Source organism: Melanerpes formicivorus, unplaced genomic scaffold (assembly GCF_026170545.1).
Source record: "Melanerpes formicivorus ecotype bairdi unplaced genomic scaffold, bMelFor1.0.p_v2 SCAF_32, whole genome shotgun sequence".
Classification (NCBI taxonomy): Eukaryota; Metazoa; Chordata; class Aves; order Piciformes; family Picidae; genus Melanerpes; species Melanerpes formicivorus.
In genome coordinates, this window is record NW_027142384.1 from 3,874,730 (window position 1) to 3,893,999 (window position 19,270).

At 35.3% G+C, this 19,270-nt stretch overlaps 1 protein-coding gene across 5 annotated transcripts in view; it reads right to left on the reverse strand.

Annotated features, from left to right (window-relative positions):
- Positions 1–6,984: 6,984 nt before the first annotated feature.
- Positions 6,985–19,270, reverse strand: part of KHDRBS3 (KH RNA binding domain containing, signal transduction associated 3) — an 88,825-nt gene continuing 76,539 nt past the window's right edge. For 3 of the 5 annotated variants that reach the window (XR_010989467.1, XR_010989466.1, XR_010989464.1), the window contains 4 exons: positions 15,321–15,379; positions 10,330–11,434; positions 9,870–9,926; positions 6,985–7,721 (listed from right to left, as the gene is read on the reverse strand). Coding sequence is in view for 1 of the 5 variants with exons in the window: in XM_068155483.1 (XP_068011584.1) it covers positions 11,343–11,434; positions 15,321–15,379 (151 nt within the window). In the remaining 4 variants the exon portion in view is untranslated. Of the gene's footprint in view, positions 7,722–9,869; positions 9,927–10,058; positions 11,435–15,320; positions 15,380–19,270 lie in introns of those variants that run through there. The other 2 variants (XR_010989465.1, XM_068155483.1) reach the window with 2 other exon arrangements.

The following is a 19,270-nucleotide window of genomic DNA, read 5'->3' on the forward strand; positions in this document are numbered from 1 at the left end:
CTATCACAGCTGTCTCTAAAGCAAATTAGAACAACTACAGCCCAGAGTTAGGATCATGTTATGTGGGGTTCATATCCCTGAAATATGTAAGCTTTGATATATATTGCAGAGACTGACAGTCCCTGACACTCGAAGTACCTCTGAAAAACACACAGATTCTTACAGCATCCTTCAAAACTACACTGAACAGAACTCTTGTAACAGTCCCAAGGCCTGTGGATGGGGGGGGGGGGAAAGATGTGTAAACATCTTTCTATTACCACAACTGACTGGAGAAGGAAAAGTAACAAGAGGAAGGCATATAGTATTTTTTTGTACCTCCTTTTCATGCATTTTTACAGAAGAAAAAGCAGAAAGGACCTTTATAGGTTTAGGTTCCTCCCAGTTGAGTTAATGCTTACTAATAAATCCAACAACAGGACAAACTGCACCCTGCATACACCTGCAGAATTTATTCCAAAATTAAATAGTAACTCTGCTCTCAATACATGGTTCCCTGCAAACCACTATTTTTCTGGGAAAATGTGAGTTTCTAAGCAATATTGCACCAATGATACCTTTTAAGCTTATTTTAGGTCCTCTGTGCAGTGCAAAATCATCTGAAGAAAGAATAGAATAGAATAGAATAGAATAGAATAGAATAGAATAGAATAGAATAGAATAGAATAGAATAGAATAGAATAGAATAGAATAGAATAGAATAGAAAGAATTAACCAGGTTGGAAAAGACCTTTGAGATCACCAAGTCCAACCTATCACCCAACACCATCTAACCAACTAAACCATGGCAACAAATGCCTCATCCAGTCTCTTTTTAAACACTTCTAGTGATGGTGACTCCACCACCTCCCTGGGCAGCCCATTCCAATGGCCAATCACTCTTTCTGTGAAGAACTTCTTCCTACCATCCAGCCTAAACCTCCCCTGGCACAGCTTGAGACTGTGTCCTCTTGTGCTGTTGCTGGTTGCCTGAGAGAAGAGACCAACCCCCACCTGGCTACAGCCTCCTTTCAGGTAGCCTACATCCCCTCTTCCTTATCACAACAGCATTTGAAAGTTAGTGAATTCCTTAAATGTTAAGAACCACAGAAGTAACAAGTTTTGGATTTCCATTAGCAGAAGCACTACATTTTTTCTGTTTCCCAATTAAAAGATATTTCAAAGGAGATTGGAACATTTATACAGCTTCAGATAACTGTGTAAGTACAATGGAGGCTTTTATTTTTCTTCTTTGTGGCATCCATTGGTTATTAGTAGGGGCTGGGTACTAGTATTTTAGCCACTGGACTGAAATAGGAAATCTTTTACTTCCTATTGTTCTAATTATTTATGCATAGAAATTAAACTGCTTTTTCTAGTGTCAAGATTTTCCTTCAGCCAATGCCATTTAAAATTTTCCTTTAAGCAGTGCCTAACATTTATAGCACAACCATAAATTCCCTCTTGCACAAGTCCTCTCAGGCAATATTCTAGCTAATCCTCAGATTTAAGATGCTTACAAATAAATAAAACCATGCAGCCATGTTCAACAGAAGGCTCTGGAAACAAACACCGAGTATGAAAATGCCCTGATAAATATGTACTGTAGAAGGCCATGTCAGAGAATCACTTGGAGCAGAAGCCATGAAAAGAAAGTTTGCCTGTGTTTAGTACTTACAAGCAGAGTGCAAAACTTTTGCTGAAGGAAGGAGAAAAGGATAGATGGCAGGTAACAAACACAGTTACACATCCTCTCGACTGCTCCTACCTATTTAGAATAGTCCCCTATATACCGTGTGTGTAGCAAACCACTTCACTGTGAGAGCTATCTTCAGTGATTTTTCTCCAAACAGAAATATAAGTAGGAATAATGCTTTGCTTCAGACATCTAAGGTTTAAATATCCAAATTAGTTTAACAGTTCATGAGTCAAGGAGGAAGAGACAGGCCCTTTTAGGTGAGTCACTTGATCTCGATGCACTTGTGTCTCAAAATCACGTGTTATCCTTTGAGCTTGTTTCTCTTAGTCAACTACAAGGCAAACCTGGGCAGCCAGCCAAGAGTTTGCCATTCAAGTTGTAGATACATAAATCAGAATTGAAAAGTCCATCCTGTTTTTTTAACAAAATTTAGATATTCCTGTTACCAAGAAGTATAATTTGCAAGTTAGTCACAGCAATATAAAATAGTTCTTGATGTTGTCTGCATGAGGAACAAAAGCTCTGTTGTTATATTAGTATCTGGATCAACTTGGCGTTACTTTCACTGCTCATAAAGGCAGTAAGACATGCAGAGTATGTATACAATAAACACATATATGGAGAATTTATCTTTGTTAATGAAAGGTATTTTGACCATCTTAGTCCTCACATATTATTCTATTAGCCTGCAAATCAGGACAAAAAGGGGAAAAACAAAAAAGTGCTTTCTTATGGTGGTTAGAATTCTTATACAGCAATCACAGATCCATGACTTTCAAGTATAGACATGGTTATTAGATCTTTCAATCTAGTCTTCTATGAGGAAAACCAAGAGAAGCCCATTTTTCTCTTTGTCGCCTGCTGCTGTGGTTAATCACTCATTGGTAAGCCAAATTTCTCATTTAAAACTGCAGGGTTTTTACACTCAACATTAGTTCTTACTTCTCCCCCTCTCCCCCCTCCCCCCCCCACTATTAGAGTCATTTAGTACTTGTTATTTTCTCCCTGTGTGAGCAATTATAGAACATAATCAAGCTTTTGAAGTCTCTCACAGTAAGATATCTTCTGTCATCTGAATTTTTCTTCTCAAGAGCCCTTACCAAATATGTTAAATTATGTACACGTGCATATAAATGATATTCAGAAGTACACAGTGTCCTTTTAAAGGGGTACTGATTAAGTCATTTACAAAAATTATCTGCTTATAACTTTGAAGGATACCAAAAAAAGATTAATTAAATTATTCCTACTACATGAGGGATTCCAATACCAGACTATCTAGATACAGGTATAACCTCCCCACACAAACAAACAAACAAACAAACAAACAAAAGGTAGTTACCACAGACCATGCCTGTGATCTATGTTTCTCTGACCTAGAAAGCATCACTTCAATTTTCTAACATCATCTATGTCTAAAGCAAGAGAGAATTCCAGGAAATAAAAAAAAATGGAAGACATTTTACAGATTAGGAGCTATTGTATGTCTCCCCAGGTACTTCAGAGAATGGAACAGTTCAGCTCTGGAATATGGAGGCTTTCCCCTTCTATTCCAGAATTTGAAAACCAAAGGTGCTTTTAGTATTTACATTGCTTTTGATCAAGATATCTTCCTCACCCCTCCAGTCCAGTTTCCTGTTGTGTAATATGCTTTTTTTCATTTTTTTTTTAATTTTAATTTCCTCTGATCTTACTGACTGTATTAAAGCAAATGCATCTCATGATCACCCCTGTAGAACATACCACCAAAATTCACCATAATCCCTCATGCATTTTTTTCAAGAGGTAACTGCCTGAGGATCATCTGCTTTCTTGACTTACTCTTCCTTAATTCTGTTTGTCTTAGAGGGACTTTATTCTGATGTACAATCTTCAAGTGAATAATGAAAAAAAAAAAAAAAAGACCCAAAAAACCACACAGTCTTTCCTTGTTAATATTCTGGATGAGAAACCATCACTAGAATATTTTAAATATCTAAAGGAATTTTCTATTCAAAACATTTCAAGTCAGAGCCTCAAGTGCTGTAAAAAAAGTGAAACTTAAGACTAAACAGAATAATTTTCACATGTGGATAATTCTGATCAGCATCATCATTAGTCAGATTATTTCAAAAATGCATGTAGGCAGCAGTCACCATAGTTTATACTTAATCTTCTTATTTGCTTTCAAGTCTGCAATTAACTGTTTCAAAAGGTCTGCTGCATTTTAAAGACAATTAAGTATTTATATTGTGATACGAACACTGAAAAATGATTTAATAAAGCCCAAAGCCTGTGAATATGTTTAGCAGTGTAATTCTGTATTAGTCTGACTTATATGAAGCAAGAGCATCTTCATCGATGGATTTTTGAGCTGGTAATTGCACTATTAGAATAATGAACTTGCAGACAAATGCATTTTCCTTCTTTTTAAAATATTCCTAAACAAATGAGTTTTGTGAGATATAATCTGCGTATTTTCCTCTCAGTAAGAAACCCACAAGCAGCAGCTACCTCCACATTAAGAAACCCTGTCAACAGAAGAATGAAAAACAAACAAACCAGGCCAAAAGCAAGGCAATTTACCCAATTCATAAAAAGTGTTTCATCTTCATGAGATCTTTAAGGCATCAGGTTCTCCGACAAACAGATCAACCAGTTAAGTTACCACTTGTTCTGTTGCTGTAGAAGACAAGTGACAAGTTCATAGGTTGCTGCTCTGGTAAGCATTTGGAACAGTTCACTGTTCTGCGTAAGAGGGCAATGGAAATAGTCTATAGAGGTTGGTAAAAAAAAATAGCTTCCCTTTACTTTTACAAAGGGGCTGGCATTTCAATTTAGATGAAAACTTGTTCTTGATTCTAAATTTCAGTACAAATATAAAGATAGCATCAGTTATACCAAATAGTTCTAGTCCTAAAGAACTGGTTAAATGTTTATCTTTGCAAATGTAGAAACACAACTCCAATGATTTACATTTGCTTACTCTCAGGATAAGAGCAGAACCTTCATTAGTCAGGCATTTTAGCTCAGTAGCTTTCTGTCTTGAAAGAGGAGCTATTTTGATTACTGGCTATGAAGATTCCAGATAAATTTTGTCATAAACTTTTATTAAATCTAAATTGTTTTAATTTCATAATTTTCATGTACATCTTTGACTGAAAACTTTCCATGAAGTCTGTTCCCTAATTGGCTATTTTAAGGAATGACATTTCATACATTTTTAATAGTTTCCAAATGAAGAACCTTAAAAAGAACTACACAGCAAAGCAACTTTATTTCTGCCATCAGCTATGGTTTCTAAGCAGTTTTGAAAATCCGAGTGTACCAGAGATAGTCTCTTGCCTTGCAGTTGTAGAGAAAGCCTGCCTGAAGACAGGGGTCAATGCACTGCAAACTCATTGAAGTATCTGAGGCCGCACAAACATTTATCATCTTAGAAATATATGCTTTAACACTAAATACCGTAAATAATTTCCATTACCAAAGGGTTTTTTCTTCCCATTAAACAAATGCAGCTGTCTTGAACAAAATTGCTGAGCTTGTGAAAACAACTCTCAACCTCTTCATCCAATTAATCTTTTTCATAAACTTAAAGATATTCCAATTCTTGCTGCACGTTTACTCTGCAGTAACAGTGTTAAGGTTCTTGGACATAGGTAACCTGGAAACTCTACTAAGTTGGAGTTTTTGGCACACAATTGCAAAACTGCCACAAAAATCTAATTATAATACAAAAAAAAAAGTTAAAAAAAAACAAACCTGCAAGGTTATGGGATAAAAAAGGAAGCAGAACCATTCAAGGGCAGATTTGATCCTATAAAAAAAATAAATATATGAATATAATGATAGGTAGTGAAGTTTACCTTTTAATTTTGATCTATTAAGTTTTTGGTTATTTGCACAGAACTGCAAAGTTCCAACTTGAAAAGCATGTTCTGCAATGTAATTGAGAAATATGTATGATCTCAAGATCTGTTCTAATGCATACAGTCATAGAATATTTCATATACTTATTATGTACCTCAAATGGGGTGAAATCAGCATAAACATTTTGCAAAGACTGTGATGCAGACTGGACAACTCTTTGGAAGCAGCAGGCTCATGTCCTTGCTCAAAGCCTCTAAGAAAGGCAGCAACATGTAGAGCTGGTGTCACAGAACAGAGCACCAGGACTGTCCCAGTGTAGGTTAAAGTCATCAGAGACAGCACTGACAATGCCAATGGTCTCTTGAAGTGAATGACAAAGCTATTTCAATGAGACCAAGATTCCACTCTAAATATGTAAATCTCTACCTTGTGATAATAATCAGCAGGCTTCAAAATACAGAGTCAGTCTTTAAAGTTCTTAGTGAAATGAAGCAAAGTACTTGCAAGATAAACAGCTGAATAGTCTGCAGTCAACCACCTTTGACTGGACCCTTAACAGTTCCTGTGGTAGGATACTTAGGACAAGATCTCAGAGAAACTGACAGATTTTCTAGATAGCTCTGATAGTCACATATTAAAATAAGTTATACTAGCAAAATATTTTAGTAGTGTCATGACTTCAGAGTGGAAGGCTTGCTACATCACCCCTTAAATAGTGCATAGCACTCCTCAAATGAAATTGTGTTGGTAATCCTGGTCTCCAGTCCAAATTATAGCAAGTGAAATTGCATTCTCTTTATCTATATTCTCCCCTATAGCATCCATATACAATTTTTATACTTGGCTAGCATTTGCAATGTTTGGTGCTGTTCCACACCAGAGGTTCCTGCCCATCACTCTGAAGGGAATGATTACACATCTTTTATGCTTATTCAAAGGTTTTTGCATTTTGCTTTTACTTATTTGAATAATTACTATTGCTTGCTGTGGAAAATATTGCAGAAATGCAGTTATAGTACAGTGAGAGATAATGGCAAGGAAGAACTTTTCAGATTGTGAGAATAACTGATTAACTGTAAATATTTGAAGGTTAAAAAGATAGCCATTTTTTTATTTTAACACTGTCAAAAATTTATTAATCTATTAAGAAATATATTTTACTCAAGACATTTTGATCCATGCCATGGTTAATTTTCTCCACATGCTCATACATTTCAAAGCTACCCTTCAGTAGTCAGTATATGGTATTAGAAGTTATGAATGCTGAAGAGAAGGCGTGTGGTGTGAAAGTATTAAGTGATATTGCTTATTTTAAAAATAGACAAGACAGACCCAAATTATGCTTCCTTGGGATAAATTTGAGATTTAGTGAAGGAAAAATGCGTCTGATAGAAGCATAGTGAGGAATTGGCCACATATTTTGGAAGTAGCATTTAGGAAAAAAAGAACACAAAAGGTGAAATTATCAGAATTTTATTTATGTTACAAATTATCACAATCACAATCAATATAAAACAGAAAGCACTGAGGAAATGTGACTGTTAGATACAAGATTTGAGGTGTAAAAGCCTCATCCAAGACTCTACTACTAGAAAAACTGTGCTGTTTGTTAAGCATTTCTATGCATCAAACATCAAGTGAAGAGAATAAGCAGCATATTATAATTGACAGGGATTAAACCACCTTCAGTTATACAAGTTTCTGAAGCGAACAGAAGTTGAAGTAACATTTCTACCCAAGTTTTCTTTTGGGTAGGCCTGTTTACAATTAGCTGTCATGAAAAGCTTCAGCATAAACCACCAATCTTCATTTTCACTTCTCCATGTTGTTCATACATTAGACAAGCTATTTCCAAAAGCATTTAAGTTCTAGTCGTGAGATTCCACACACTCTCTTCCCCTTGCCGCATTAGGCTAAAAAGGAACTAAAGGAACATGAAGTTGCATTATTGCTTTGTAACAGGATCTTAGATGAAAATTCTTTATTAAGCTTGAAATAAAACATTGTCACATTACTATACAATTAAGAGTTTAAATATACAACTACTTTAAAAAGTGTATACTGTTGTACACTTTAAGGCTTTAATACAAGAAATACTGAACAGGATTTTCATACTCCGTAGCCTGCCTTCTCGTCTAGGCACACGGGTAAGAACAATGCTCTAAGCAGTCCATAATGAACACAGCAGAAGTTCCTGGAAAAGAGCAAAATATTATTTATTGGTATACATCTTGAGATTAATGACTTTGAATTCTCTGAAGACTGTCAGATTATAAGCAATGGGATGAGGCAATTATGCATACAATGTATGGAGATTTATGGAAACCACTGCAGCAACTACCATCATTTAAATTCAGTACAAATCAACAAAAAGGTTCAATAAAGGCAAACTAATGCAGTACAAATGCAACAAAAATGTTCAATAAAGGCAAGCTAATAATATGATTAATTATAATCATTAACATTACTTGCTTGATTATGATTGATTATAATAATTGATATTAACTTGACTTGGTAACTTCCTGTACCATACAGCAATTGACCAGCACTAGAATACAAACCCTATCAGGATGGATAAAAGCTTCTAAGGTTACTTCATGGTAAAAGAAAGACTGCATTCTACATCAATTTTTATTTGTAAAATTTAGAGACCTTTCCAGATGTTTCTTGCCTCTTAAAAGTTTAATGGATTTAATTTCAGAGATTACTCCAAAGGAAAAAATAAGAAAAACACCACAGAAATGCAACAGCAGACAATGTTTCTTTCAGGAACTGTCAAGAGAAGTTCTGTACTACAAATATGTAGTTTAAGAATATCTAACACCAGCCCTATGACCACTGACTACCCCACATTGTCAGATGCACATCTGGCACACGACCAAAGCAGTAATTTCTGACCACAGGATAGGTTTGCTTTTAGCAAGGAGGAGAATTTTCTTTTAATTTACTCATGTGACCTAAACCATGCAGACATACAACACCCTGTCCCCCAGCAGTGCACCTTAACAGCTTCTGCATGATTCGTCAAGGAGACACTCTTTCCCACAAATGGAAACTGAAACAATTTAAAGGCTTGTAGAACCTTCAGGGCAGAGTAGCAGAGAGTGGAACAAAAGCATATTGACACATACATTCTCCATAGGAGGCGCTAAGGAATGAGCTGGATAAATATCACAGAAGGTTGAATTCACTTCTGTTACACTTATTTGTCTAGTAGCCATCCTCGCTACTATTTAGTTGCAATCCATCAAGTCTCATCATAGACAGTATAAAATTTCATATTTACAAATGAAAAGTTATGTAACTCATCATATTATGCAATTTAAGAAGAAAACAGAGATTTGGACAATGACATAATATATTAAAAAAAAAATAAAAATCTACCACTCAGTTTTGCCATAGCAATTTTAGCAGCCGGTATCAAATATTTGCCCTTTGAGCCTTACAGTGTAGAAACCTTCTCCAAGATCTGTTAACCTTAAAAGAGGTCTTTGCTTTAAATCTTCAGAATACTCTCAAAATTGTTCTAAAGCCATTTAGTATGTAAAAAACATTCCTTTAGCCTGTGACAACAGTCTCTTAAATTTACTGTGGTATGCAGAGGCAGTGCAATGTATGCAATACTTCAAAGCACAGAGCTCTATTTATCTAAGTCATGTCAACCACCGGCACTGAGATCATAATGTTAGCTGGAAGAATTACCATTCCAAGTAGGAAATAATAAAAAAAAAAAAAAACCTGCTTAAAATCTCAGCATGAATACAGTTGAATTTATATGTTGAATTCACCAGAAACAGTAGAGCTAGCTATTCTTCAGCTGTGTTTATTCTTCAGTTGATGTTTCTTAATGCATTTTTTCTCCTTCATTTGTGTCAGAGTCAGCTTGCTTCTGGTTCAGAGATGCTTGACTTGGAAAACCAAACCATTATACAGAATGCTTTCTTCACCTTTGGAACACTGTTTTAGACATGCTTGCTGATCAGATTAGAGTCTCAAATTCCCATTTGAACTCTGTTAGTATAACTTAAATGCATTTACTTACACCTTCCTTTGTCCAGTGAAATATTAAGTGGTTGGAATACTCTTAAAGCTATGTATATCCTTCAATAAACTAACAGCCAGAGGACAGTGTCCACACACTGGAAAACAGTTTAATCTTCTATTCAGTGATAGTTTAGAACTGTGAGTTTTCTCACAAGACTGAACACAGCCCGTGATTTTTGCTGGCTTCCAGTACATGCAAATTCCATGAAAATTCAATCCTTGTATATTAAGAATTAAGGATCTGATCAGAAGCTCCACTATTTATTTGATAATTTCACAGATCAGTAAAGGCACCTACCAAAGCATCAGAAGACTAAGGTTTTTGTTCTCTTGGCTGTCCAAGGAGGTGGATCTCCTGACAAGAGAAAATAAAGATCTTTACTATATTTCAAAGACTTTCAAATAAAAACTAAAGAAAACAATGCAAGTCAAACTGATTAATAGCAACTCAATGATTAAGAAAAAGCTTTAGATAGCATTTGTAACGTTTAAATTACTAGAATTTATGGAAAAATAATATATTACAAACTATTGGTTATGAGGTTTTACAGTTGTTTAATAGGGAATAGTTTGTCCAAATTTAACTAGCTAAGCTGAGGCTTTTTAGATTACTGATACAAACTAAACGTTTTAAAATGAGAATTTATGTGTCCTCAAAGCCTTTCCTACATTCTAGAATGAAACTTTCTAAGTTGTACCCTCCCTGTTTTTATTGGTTATAAATTAAGTGAGATTAAAATCTTATTTGATTTATTTACCTTTGCAAATGAAGACCGTTTTAAGGGTTACACATCCTCTGCCTCTGACGAAAGCGACCTCAATTAGTCAAGTCAGAAAGTCTTTAAAAGCTTTGTGTTTATTGCTTCCAGCACGGAGCGAGGTGGTCATTAACGTACCAAAATTCTCATAAAGTTGCACTAGTGAAAAAATGCTCAACAAGATGAAAACTAGTCACATCTTTTTCAGAAAATTCATTAGCTATTTTAAACCATTTTTAACAAAAAGTATTTTGATTTAATGTGGCACTCACGCAGATCCATACCATCTGGATACTTTAAACAGCATTTATATCTATTGTGAGTAGACCGATAGACATTTAGGTTTATACCATTTTTGTTTAGAAGAAGTTGTGCAATGTTTAATGTGAGCCTTTTATGCTTGTAACTGTTAAGCATTTCTCCCTGTTTACTACTATTTATGAAGTTTTATTATAAGATAAAGCATAAAATTAATCTCACACACACTGATTTTCTTTCAAAAGTTTATTTAGTATCAAGCAAGGGTAAAACTTTGCTTAACACTACAGAACATTTCAAGACTTGAGTTACAAAATACCACATTATTTGCATTTGTAATTTGCTTCCCTTTTTACGCATGTTTGCAAAGAGATAATCTAGCAAATGGCTGAAAATAAAAGCTAAAAACTAAGTTGTTGAAAACCTTTAAAATAAAAGGTTACGCTTATGTTAAAAGAATGGACTAACATATTTAGTAAACCTATTTTTTTGTTGTTGTTTAACACTAGTTAATCAAAGGTTATTTTTTTGATCACCTATTTTTTCAAATACAGTTTGGAAATAACAAAGTTCCTTGCTTTACACATCCTTCTGTCCAGGTTGTTCCTTCAACAAAGTATTTTAAGTTCAGTCCATCCATTCAGATTTTTATGCACTTTGATTTAATAAAAAGGGATTGTTCATAGAAAAAAATTACTTTGAACAGTATACAGGACTGGTGGAGATTGGATATTTCACAACATCAGACAGTACAATCAGTATCTGGCATATGGCTGGTCTCTGTAGACTCCTTTTGTTGTCCTTGCAGAAGGTGCCTTGTGTCGTGAGTTGCTCCATTCTTCTTGCCCTGCAAGAAGGGAAAAAATACTTAAGGTTCCTTCCAGTGTTCTCAGATGTTAAACATTTTTTCTTATAGAATTGTGAATTGCATAATGAAATTATTTACAGAAACCAAGGTGCACAAAGTGAAATCTGACACTTGAACCAAAAAAAACAACTAACCAATCAAAAAAAAGCACCCTGGGTACAACATGTTCCCATGAGCTATCCCACGATGCTTTTCCTGCATGTAACAGCAGAGAGTGCAACAGGCTAACGGTAAAAATCTTTAGGGCTCTGCAAGTATAGAAAATGTTAGCTATAGTAGCAAATCTACATATAATGAGGATGAATAGATGACATGAAGTATATATGGGCAAATAAGCTACCCTCAGAAAAGTTTCTTTGCATCAGTACCAATTTAGGTTTAATTAAAATATGCAATCCAATAGTGAAAAGCCTTGACTACCACTACAAATGGTTGTGGCTTTTAACAATCTGGGGGAGACATTCGATGTCACTGTAAACATCCACTTCCTCTAAAATACAAGAAATGGGAAAGCAGAGGATAAAAAGCTAAAAGGGCAAAAGAGGTTCCTTGCTTGAATTTTGAAAATGCAGTTTGCAAAAAACTTAAGCTATATTTAATACGTCCTAAACATACCACATTTTAGTGGTAATAAATATTAACAAAAAGTAGCAAAGTGTCATCTTAAATGAGTTGGAACTGCTCTGCCAGGCATTTACAAGAAGAGAGGAAACACATGGCTAAGTGCAGAGTATCTCAAGACAGTAAACTTTTTAACAGGCAGACTTTTAACAAGTAAATTCAAGTCAGTAGTACATGAGAGAGAAAAAAACCAACAAAAAACAACAACCAGAGAACAAAAAAAAACCAAACCCAAAACAAAAAAAAAAACCACCAAAACAAGTAATAAAAACAGTAAGGAAAAAAAAGTGAAAAAATAAACAAAAGGCAAACCTCTGACAACAGTGTGTGTGCTTCCATATTTATTTTGTCAGAATTGCCCTGCCCTAAGCAGACAGGAGTCTAAGTGAATCCAACCCAATTCAGAAATTAAGGGTGGAAACCAAATGCTTCATAACCCCAAATGTAGGCCTTAATTTGTCTTTATAGTCCATTATAAAAAAAAAAAGGGGGGGGGAGAGACTCAAAAACCAAAAAGGGGGTCAATAGTCAAAGCATCCCTGTACTTTGAATGGTAACTTGCTCAGACAGTAGACATCTGAAATTAGGTGACAAGAATCCCACAAATCAAGGGTTCATTTTAACAATCTCACCAAAGAAGCCTCACCCTAGATACACATCTTAAAAAAAATGTAAGTTGTAGCTTACAGAGCCCAGGTTATATATCATACCTAGACAGTCAGAACATTTGCCTAGGAGGTAAAAGGAACAAGTTCAAATTTGGTGCAACCTGAAAAAATTAAAAATGTACCTCAGGCAAGTTCCACCAGAATCTGGTAACAGAATAGCATAAACAAGCAACCTTTTGTGCTGCTTTATCATACAGAAAGCAAGGCATATAGCAATGAAGGGAAAGAATCCTTGCCTAAAAGTGAAGGCAATTGGCTGAGAGGCAGGAATTCAAAAACCCCTAGCTTTTTAAGCACCATTCCAAGTTTGAATGGTAAAATGTTGCGGTGGGAAGCGTCGAGCAGACATCAATATGATTGGTAATCAGGCTCCAACTTTATTGTTTGAAAGCACAGCTTATATAGTATCTTCAGCTAAATATGCACACGTGTCATTATTCTATTAGCTATTAGTCCAGGGTTACATCATATTATCCAGCCTACTTGTGGTTAGGCCTACGTGCAACTCCACAACCTCCTTTCTCAGTAGGTCTTTGTTTCACACATATACTTTGTTTCACATACTACTATCTTGTAAGTAACTATTTCACATGGTGCTATCTTATGAGAAACTGCAAACACAATCACAGGGCTGTGGTGACCTTGCTGCATCAGCATACTAGCAGATCTGTGAGCAGTAAACAGCAAGATGGAGTCTGGCCTATACACTCTGATCAAACAGCTGTTCCATAGAACCATGTCCCTGCAATTCAAGCCATTCCTCAACAGTAAAAGTCTTGGTTACAGTTTAAGGGGAGTACTTTTCAATCAATTGGTCAAATCAGAAGGCAAATAAAGAGTCACCTTAATTTTTATCAGTTTTAATTTTGGTGCCATTCAGGGTTCTGAATCCTAAAACCTCTGATTTTCTTCCTACAGCCTCTGGACTGACATCTGAGCTTCACAGGAGAAACACTTCAGGTACTTCCTGGGAATCTGTTTCCTCCTGGAAGGTACTAGGAAATTTGCTCACTATGGAGTCTAATGAATTTTGGTTTGATGCACCTAATGTTCTTACATGCTCTGCGGATGATTAATGGTATGTAATTCTGCATTTGAGAATCAGCTAGTTAAGAAATGAAGAGTATGGGCATTTATTTATATGTGCAAAAATTTCAGTGGGTGTAACATATAATCATTCTTCAAGGTATTTATAGTCTTCCTCTCAACTTGAGCAAATACATCACTTAATATTCTGAGTGGCTGTGTGATTTGATAAATAGAACACGAGTTTTAAATGCAAAAGCAATGAGAAATCCGTATTTTCAACCCTAAATACTCAATCTACATTTTTCCCCATCAGTCAACTCTATCTGCATTAAGCAGTTTCAGACATTTTTTTTCTCCCCATAAATTTTCAATTCATGTAATAGTCTTAGAAATGTCAGGCTTATAATGGTAAATGCTGCATTATTTTAATGCTGAAATAAAGATTTAGGCTATATATCAACAGCAACTGAAAGTGCTGGGGGACAGAACCATTTAAAGGGACCTCCCCTTGATGAGCTGACTTTCCCCTTAAGCAAAATAATTAGTTTAAGAGACAACATTGAGCAAACTTCTTTATTAGGTGCATTTATCAAAACAACTTGAGGTAATGTTAATTTTCAGCAGGATGCACTTCTAAATAGAGTTCAGGAAAGGCACCATGCAAAAATTTAAGCACAGCTCTGAACTCACTGAAGTATCCATTACCCAGAATCACAACTCTCTTACACTAGTTACTACCAATCCCCAACTGTTTTGAGACTCGAGTGATCTAGATCATATTTCTCTAATCTCTACCCAGAGATTTAACATTTAGCTCTTAACCAAAGGTGTCTTTTATTTATTATGCTTTGTGCTTCTAATCTATAATGAATTCTTTTAATTAAACCCGTCAACGATCATAATTTGTTACAAAAAAATGTGACCTTTACCACTGCCATATGTTTTTTGCTTCATTACACATTGTTTTGTCTCCATACGAGTAACCCACTGCCCCCATGTCCATTAGCTACCTAAAGTACTTTCATAACCTTTACATAACGACTCCCTGCTTGATCTCACAAGACTGATGCATGAAAATGAACCAATACAAAGATCACACAAGTCTAAACTGCACTCAATTCGGCCCCGGTTCAGTTGAGAATTTCAGCACATTTTTACCTTGTACCAAGTTTCAGTGCCAGTTGTATTGCGAGGAGGCATTTCCTTTCAGGTCCTGAAAAACTGTCCTATACTCCCTGTTTTTTTTTTTTTTCCCCCTCAAACCTCATTGAATGTGACACGAATTGGGTACTTACAGCACAATTCAGATTTTAGTTTTTTATTTCTTTGATTTTAGTTTCACATAACTATGTTAGCTAACAGAAATACAGGAACCCCCTTCAGTATTTTTCTCAATAACCACATTATGAGCTCTGTGACAGTGCAGGGATCCCCAAACAGCTGTTACCCACTGCAGAACTGGAGCTTGCCTACTGAAATCCTTCTTTGATTATATTTTTTCAAGAGTCTGCTATGATGGCAGCCATTAAGCTCATGTATCTACTTACCATAAGAGTCATATGTTTCTTCACTTAGTCCATGGCCGTAGTCATAATAATCTGCTCCACTGCACAGGAGGAAGGAAGTAGGAAGAACAAGAAATAAAGCAGTTATGTTTTGAGAGGCAACTATTATTGTATACACATTCTACATTTGAGAAAAAAGAAAGTTTGAAGGATATGGATGTGCCCTAAGATAAGAAAGGTAAGCATGTAATAATGACAGCTTAAGACCTGTTTATTAATTAGAAAAGAAACCATGTTTATTTCCCGTTTAGAGATTCTTTACATCACTGAGTCCATAGTGTAAATACGGATGTAGGAATTTTACACACAAATTATAATTGGAAAGGTGGAATATCTGAGAGGCCAAATGAAAGAAGAGTAGGTAGTGTAGGTACTGAACCAATTCATTTGTCATAAACTCATTAGCTACTTTTGCCTAGTTATTTCGACTTTGCATCTTTGAATTCACTGATAAAAATGCAATAAAGGACAAGAACCTTGCTGGTCAGAGTTACACAGTTGCCACACATGCACAAGTATTTTCAAAACAACTGTGTATGTATGTAAATGCTATCCTTTTAGGAGGCAGACAAGAAATGACAATAAGAGCCCAGTTAAACAAAGAAATCTGCATTCATTAAGATTCAGATGTATGAATACCATAACCATGGCCCAAAGAATGAAGACTAAAGAACAAGCCTTACTACAAACTATAGTTTCATATTTCATGGAAACAGAAAAAGTCTATTAGATGTGTTTGTAGACGTCAAAAGTAAGTATTTTGTTTCCTTCCTACCACAGCCAGATCCAGGGCTGCTGTTATTTGTTAAATACTCCATAAACTAATGCTACCAAGTCATTATCTTCTGAGTGAGAAGGAAATCATGAATATATTATCATTAGCAAGTAATTACTAATATTGACAAAATGTTTCTAACATTAGATTAATTGCTAACAAAATAAAAAACAGAGAAAAAGTATTTTATGGCCTTAAACCAAATGAATAGGTAAACCATTCACATAAATAATATCAGAATCACTTTTAAGCTGACACAAGACAAAGACCATTTCTTGTGTTTGGGTTGTCTGTGTTTTAGTTTGTTGGGTTTTGTTTTTTCTAACTAAAAAGTTTTAAATCCCACAAAATAATCCAGGCCAAATAATACTGCAGTTCTGGTGTGTACCAACATCTAGAAAGTGTAAATAAGTACTTGTTATTGCTAGCATAAGGCTTCCTAACAAAAACTTTTAACACAGTGCACTAAGGCAACCCACAAAAAAGTACTTGTACACAAACTAAACTTAATCAATAGTTTGTCAGTCCATGTGATGAGGATCTCAGAATAACCAGGGCAAAGTCTGAAGCATATGAAATAACAATTTTCCTCAGCAGTAGCCAGTGATAAAACAGTCTTTTTTTCTGACAACCAACTTAAAACTGATGTGCACTATCCTTCCACCCCATAATTGATTATTTTAAGGCTGTCATCAAGTTTAGAAGCCTGTAGCAGCTGAGCCCTATCCCCATATCTGTCAATCCTGTCAGAATGACTTTTGCAGAGTTTCATTTCATAGACCTAAAATAGCTATTAAAAAAGTGACTCATTCTCCATAATGTAAACTGCAAAATGAATAAACATTATAAAGAGAAAATTTTTTTACTTATACTGAAACCCATTTTAATTAGAAGACAAACCCTTCAAAATTAATGTTTCAAAAGTTATAATGGGAAGTGAAGTTGCCCAGTGCAATTCAATACTTTCTACTGACTGCTTTCATTTGTGCTCTACAACAATGCCAGCACACTCTCAACTCGGCTTTATGCTAAACAACTGCAAAACTTAAGTTGTCTCATCTGCAAGAGTACGACCAGAAGAAAATGGTGGACACATAAATGGTTGTAAAAAATTCTGGACTGAAAAATAAAAGGGAAAAAATAAAAATATTGGCTTTTTGTCTCATTTATAACAGTCTGAATAGCCCATGGGGCAAAGACTAAAGATAAAGGGGTTTTAGAGGAATTACTGAAAAACCTAGTGCTGTGTATGAAGTTACAGCTTACAGAACTGTTAGGGTTTTTTTTCAAAACAATCACCTGCTAAAAGCAAATCTAGCCAAAGGAACCTTAAGTACCAAATTTCTTAAAGTTGTACATTTCAGCTTATTAACTGAGACAGTAGAGGTTGTGAGCAATTAAGTAGCTGTATTAAATAATTTTTCCCTCTGGACAGAAGATATAATGTCAATTTTTGTTTTAAAAGCACCCTTGACATTTACACTTTCTTATATATGTTCTCGGGCATCTTAGTATTCTGACTTAGGACTCTTTAAACTCTGCATTTCCCTTTAATGGATTTATTCTGCAAGGGAAGCCCTTTTCTTTTCCTTCATTTTATCTCATAGAATGAGAACAAAACCACAGAACAAGTTCTTTAACTCCTGTGTATCCCTCTTTTCAGAACAAGGGGAAAAATACATGCTATGGATTCTTTTTAATTTAGCAAGACTAAACCTGGAGTCTGCTTTGTGTTCCTGTTTTCATATGTGAAATCATATTGAGAAGGTTTTCTTCAGTTTTCTAATTTTCTCCTTACTTCTCTGTGTGTCTATTTTGTAGATGGATAATTGCATTACATATACAGTCAGCTGAGTTTAAGTATCTTCATAACCATCAAGCAAGCAGTAGAACTGCAAGCAACACTAGAGTATCATCTATTATTCCGATCTTTTGTACAGTTAAGAGTTCTTGCTTGTATTTTTTCCCCTAATCCTATTCCAGCTAACAAGAGAAAAGCCAGAGACGGCAAAGAAGAAAATGCTTTGATTTTCCATGTCAACAAAAAAATTGGAACCACCTAATATTGTAGAAGGATTAGCAAACAAAAAATTTAAGTCAGTCACCTCTAATTGCTGAGGGACGGTCATTAATCCTGCAATGCTTAAAGGAGGTGCAAAGTGAGGCTTAATTAGTTTAAATAAAGCCAGGGGTAAAGTGCCTGGGAAGTGACCAAGCTTAGATTTTAGCACTGCCTCACTGATGAAGTAAAGCCTTAGAGAAGCTGTTTTATCTAGTGAAGCAGTGGACTGAGAAGCTTCCTGCCATTTTTGAGAACTGCTGTGAGACTCTTAAAATACTTAAATTTTCAGTTATTCAACATAAGCCATCAAAGGTCTCGTGGAATATGACCTGAATTTCTCAGGCTTTTCTGCTAAGCTGATTGTTTCTGAAAATATCTTGATGACCCATAACAGAAGAAAAATCATAATTAAAAAACATAGAACAAACCAAAGAGCAGTAACTGCTCTGACAATGGTTAAGCAACTCTTACTATATTAACTGTTATTCTTATTATAAATGTTGGAATATTCTCTTCGGACAGGTGCCAACAGAATGGTAAGAGTTCCAACCTAACACTTATGATGATGTATCACAATAGGTCATTAGGCTATTTTTGAGACAATCGTAGAACAGACATGCCAACCACTGTGTAAATACTTGGTAGCATTTAAAAAAATGCAGAGTCAAAATACGTTGTGACTAATGAATGCAATTGTTATGGCTCTTTCATACAGGCATGTTTTAGAAATACACCATTTCTGTGTTTAAAACCAAACTAGCATGGCAGGAAGCTTGACACCTAAGGGGAGAGTAAAAGGTCTAATTGAGAGCTTCTAGTTTACTGGTTACCAGGTTTAAGCACTGAGTGAACTGAATCCTTGTTTTCAGTGATGAAAAAATGCCTTTGAGGAACGTTCAGCTCCTTGTAATCCTTGCTAGAGAAAAATAGGGGGGGAAAAGCCTGCTTTTTGTTTCACACACCAAAATAACTCTGAAAATTATTTGTTCAGATAGAAGTCAGGACAATTTCAGAAAATGAAACAAAACCAGCTTCCAAACACTGAAGTTTCCTTTTGCACTGAGAGTAGCTCCACTAGCATCACCTTTGTCCTTC